The sequence below is a fragment of the Rhamphochromis sp. 'chilingali' genome (assembly GCF_963969265.1).
Source record: "Rhamphochromis sp. 'chilingali' genome assembly, chromosome: 14".
In the NCBI taxonomy this organism is placed as follows: Eukaryota; Metazoa; Chordata; class Actinopteri; order Cichliformes; family Cichlidae; genus Rhamphochromis; species Rhamphochromis sp. 'chilingali'.
Window position 1 is genome coordinate 19,524,097 of NC_137941.1, and position 4,900 is coordinate 19,528,996.

General features: G+C 37.4%; 1 protein-coding gene across 1 annotated transcript; it reads left to right on the forward strand.

Annotated features, from left to right (window-relative positions):
- Window positions 1–349: 349 nt before the first annotated feature.
- LOC308409763 (uncharacterized protein) lies at window positions 350–4,308 on the forward strand. The gene is made up of 6 exons (XM_080902741.1): window positions 350–467; window positions 826–912; window positions 2,564–2,890; window positions 3,606–3,741; window positions 3,834–3,870; window positions 4,064–4,308. The coding sequence occupies exons 2-6, from the start codon at window positions 831–833 to the stop codon at window positions 4,160–4,162; spliced, it is 681 nt and encodes a 226-aa protein (XP_080758867.1). The 5' UTR covers window positions 350–467; window positions 826–830; the 3' UTR covers window positions 4,163–4,308.
- Window positions 4,309–4,900: the final 592 nt, after the last annotated feature.

Sequence of the window (4,900 nt, forward strand, 5' to 3'; positions counted from 1 at the left end):
TGTCAAGAGAACAGAAGCACTGTCGGAAAAAAAAGCACAGAAAAGTAAAGTAAACCTCACCTACTTTATGAGATGTTATCTATGACCTGTTGCTGTGGTATTGGTAAAAGTAGAACAGTGCAATACTGGGTGGGAAAACTACTACAGTCAGGGTACACTCTCACAGCATCGTCTCCGACTTCAAAGACCCAACCAGCCAACCAAAAGAAAAAAACGGCATTTCACTCACGTGGTCACACACCAAAGTTATCTGTTTCCTGTTTGCACGCCATTTCTGTGGTATTGTGTAAGCATCTGGGCATGGTCTTAATACTATGCATGTATGTCCACTGTGCAGGCACACATGCAAAGAAGCTGTACGCTAAAATTAAGATGATTATTAGATATCAAATTTTCCTGCTTGTGTGACATCAAAGCTGTTAAAGTTGCCGTGCAGAGAAAAGGATTAAACAGCATATGACTCAACGGTAAGAAAACAGTATTGCTATTTAGTCTGTACCACCTTTAGGTTTGCACAGGATGTGACCGTTATCGTTCTTATGAGCAATTTATTGCTTTTTATTACAGTCATAGGGTATTTAAAGATTACTGTTTTGATACTGCACTTCAGTTTCTTGTAATTATTAAGAAACTCTCAGCTGAAAAGAGCTCGAAAAGTTTTCGTGCATTTAAAAATTTTGCTCTTTTGCGTGACCCTGTTTTTTGTTGCTTTGTGTTTAGGACATCCTTGATATTTACTTTTTGACACTCAGTGAGAACAAAATACCAGTTGCAGATATTTACATTCCAAATGAATAAATAAATAAATAAATCTTTTTTTTTAAGCTGGCATGGAAGACTTGTCAAGATATTGGGGAATCGACAGGATCTTGTTTCTCATATGCTGCATCGTCTCTATATCTTTACAAGCAGGTAAAATTTATTTTACAGCTTTGACAATGAGTATAATGTAATGGAAAAGTTTAATAGTTTAATTTTTTCAGCTTTTGCTTTTATACTGGAAGCTACATGGAAAAAAGTATGAATAGTGCAAAATAAGCTTAATTTTATATCTGGATTATGACTTAAACTTCAGTTCTTTGTTTTTGGGGATGGGCTGTATTCTGCAACGTGCCTGCCTTTTTACAAAGCTGTGTATCCTTTTTTGTATATTTGTCACAAAATACGGTTAAATGTTGATTTATATCTCAAGTGAAGTAACCTATCCAGATCTACCTGATATTAAGAAGTAATTCCTCCCTAAATATAAACCCTGTTGCGCAGCCTTGGCAGCAAGAACTGCGATCAGCAGTAACTTGTAATGTGTCTTTCAGATCACTGTGGACAAAACTTGACTCATGTCTTGGCCAGACACTCTTTAAGCATTTTCTTTTAAAGAGCAGAATTCATGAAAACAGAAAAGCAGCCTCCGACCATCACACTACCACCACCATGTTTTACTGTAGCTATGATGTTCTTTTCATGAAATGCTGTATCAGGTTTATAGCGCATGTGCCGAGGCTCAAACCTTCCAAAAAGACAAACTTCTTTTCTCTTGAGCCCACAGATTAATTTCCCAAAAGTTTCATTGATCAACAAGTTTTTTTTATGTCAAATGTGAAATAATCCTTTGAGGTTTTGTTTATTGGAAGCTATGTAACTCAATTTTTAGGGTGTTTTTTTTATTTATAAATGTTGAAACATGAATACTGACCTTAGCTGAGACAAGTGAGGCCTGAAATTCTTTAGATGTGGTTTCATACCTCAGACACCCTGTGTGTTTTTTTTTTTTTTTTTTTTTTTACCTCCTCATTGAGTCGTCAATTCTCTCTTGGGGTAATTTTGTTAGACTGGCCACTCTTGGGAAGGTTAATGTTTATTTACTTGTGGATACTGGCTCTCACTGTGATTTGTTGGAGTCCCAAAGCCTTAAAAATTACTTTATTACAGTCAGGTAGATTTGGATATCTTTTTTCCTGAACAAATAGAATCACCATTTGAAAACTGTATTTTTAAAATGTATGTTGGTTATCTGCTCTGAAGCATACAAAAAATAGGAAGTGGGCAAATAGTTTTTTCACAGCACTGTACATGCGTTCAATATTGATAAAGTCAGAAAAAGGATGAAAAAGCAGAGCTGGCATAACGGTGGGCTGCAAAGTGACTTGAAGAGAAACCAGCATCGATAGTCAAGCGATAGTTGATAGTACCCATAGGGTACACAATGAGATTATGTACCCTATGGGATATAACAGTTGAAAGTGCGTAGGAGCATCAGCTGAGCTAACTGATATACCAGGATTAACTTCATTCAGTGACCTGCTCTGTATGTTCTTCTACTCTTTATGCTCAAAGTTAAAGCTAACCATCTACAGCAACTGTGACACGCTTTCATAAAAATTAAAATCATGTAAAAAAAAAACAAAAAAAAAACACATTTCCCAAAATGCAGTCATATTCCCCAAAATACTGATGCTGCAGAATGTAAACACAACCCAAGCTTAGTATACTACAGGATACTATATATGTAATGGAAGTAATGAGTAAATGAGGCCTATAAAGGGATTTTTTTTTGTCTTTCAAGAAGCGAACAGCACTTCCAGGATGGTGGGGAGCACAGTGACCCTGCACTGTACCAGTAACACAACCGGTGACCTCCTTCAACTGACATGGGGAAGGAATGGGACTTGTCTTTTTAGTTTCAGGCCACAGAAAACCTCAAACAGCAGCTCTGTCACCTTAAGCAAGTCTCCTGCTGCTGCCACCCTGAATCTGATCATGTCCACCTTAGAAAGCCAATCATATGCACTAATCATAGAGAGCGCCCAGAAAAGTCACACAGGAAACTACACTTGTGCAATGACCACAAACTCTGGAGTCTTCGAACTGAAATGGGAGCTTGTGATTATAGGTGAGTTTATCAGCTTTTGAAGTTTTTAGATTGCAAAAACCAACCAACCAAACAGACAAAAAAGCACACCTTACACACCCATCAGGACTGAATACAGTGTGGGGGTGGGGCAGAGGCTGGCTGATGGTGGGGCACATAAAGAAGAAGAGGTTGACAACAATGGCATTTTTTAGCTTATCCCATTTTTATCTTCTTTCTAAAATACACAAGTCCCTGCCCTTTTACTCTAAAGATTACACTGGATTAACTGCAGTTTGTGCGACTTTTATAGGCGGCTGGTGAGAGCACTACTCAAATGCTGTTCTAGGTGAAAGTTGAAAACTCACCCACACACAATAGCGCTGAGCACCTCTGGCTGCACTGACATTTCCTTCATAATTGTGCATTGACCTTAATGTTAGATTGTGTGGCAGGATTAATGCTTTTCCCACTCAAACCACAGTATGAAAGTAGAAATATAAAGCTCCCAAGTTTCAGACTTTACATGAATGACATGAATGACATGAAGCGGTAAAAAAACATTTTGTGAGATGCCTGAGGTCTTTTCAGAGACCACAGGGCAGGTGTAAGCACTTCTGACTTCCTTTCTGAAAACATAGAGCTAATAATAATAATAACAACAAAAAAACAAGATACTGCTGTTGGTTGGAAATTAGCATATCTGAACCAACTGAATTGCAGTGAAATGACTCACTTTTTTTATTTTATTTTACAGAGAACGCTGAAGCTGAAAGTTCGAATAAAATCAGCAAAGTTACAACAATTGCAATTATTGTACCTTCGCTATGTTTCCTGATCTTTATATTAACTGCTGTGATCATTCTCAGAGGAGTCTGCAAACGACGTTCACAGTGAGCTTCCTCCAGTCATTCTTTTACATTATTTTATGCCATTGCTATTACAAATAAAGTGTTTTTTTTTTCTTTTTCTTTCTTTTTTACAGAACAATCACCCAGCCTCCTAGAAGGTTGGTAAGTGTGGTAAGTTAGGAAGTTTCTTCGTTTTTTTCCCATTTATACACAATACTTAGACTTAGAAGGTCAAATAGATCTGCCACCTTTTCCAGCTCCACTAGCACAAGGACAGAAACCAACCAATACCACAATATCTGCATTCATGTTGTATTTAAGCTCCTTAAATATGATGTTTTGTTCCTCTTTTTTCCTTCTGCAGCGGGAGCCGACACAACCCACTTATGAAAACCTGGATTTTGTAGGTCGCCAGCAATGTGGACAAATTCAGGTTCACCCTTATAAATACAGGGCTGAGTGATATGAATCGCACAGTAAAATAAGGCATAACTCTTTTAAACGATCATCCACTTTAAACAGCTTTCTCCCTGAGTGTGTTGTAATGAAGAGCACAATCTGTACTTGAAGATGCATTATTTTTTCTCTGGGTAACTGAAAACCAGTCAGAATGTGACATCATCGATTTGTAATCATAAGTTGACAGTACATCCCTGTCAGTTTGTATAGGGTGTGTAAATCCTGAGCAAAATAGCTTTCTTGGAGCTCCTAAATGCACTGTTATTCACTCACTGGCTAATGTTGTTTTAAATGAATTCAGTTTTATTTATACAAGTCCAAATCACACCCACATGTCATCTTAGGCTGCTTGTCTAGTAAGCTCAAGACGTTACAGTTTTACAGAGAGAACAAGTGCCCATTCATTATGCTCTCAGTGCTGCAGTTGCGAAAGTAAAACTTTAAACTTGACGCATTTGAACATGATAGGGTAGTTAGTGCGCTCATCTCTGATGCTGTCTCACAGTTTAATATAGGAGATGCAGAGAGAACCAGATCAAAGCGGAATTTATTTACTTAATTGAAGATTCTTGGTCATAAATAAGACTACACAAACCCTGATCACTGTTTTTGTTATCTGTGTATGCTTTCATTTCATAAATCAGACTTCAAGGCAAATAAGTTACAAGTATATTTATTGTTTTTTTCATCACCGGGTAAATGCAAATGCATGACAATGCAAAAAACATAGTTTATGCTGGTG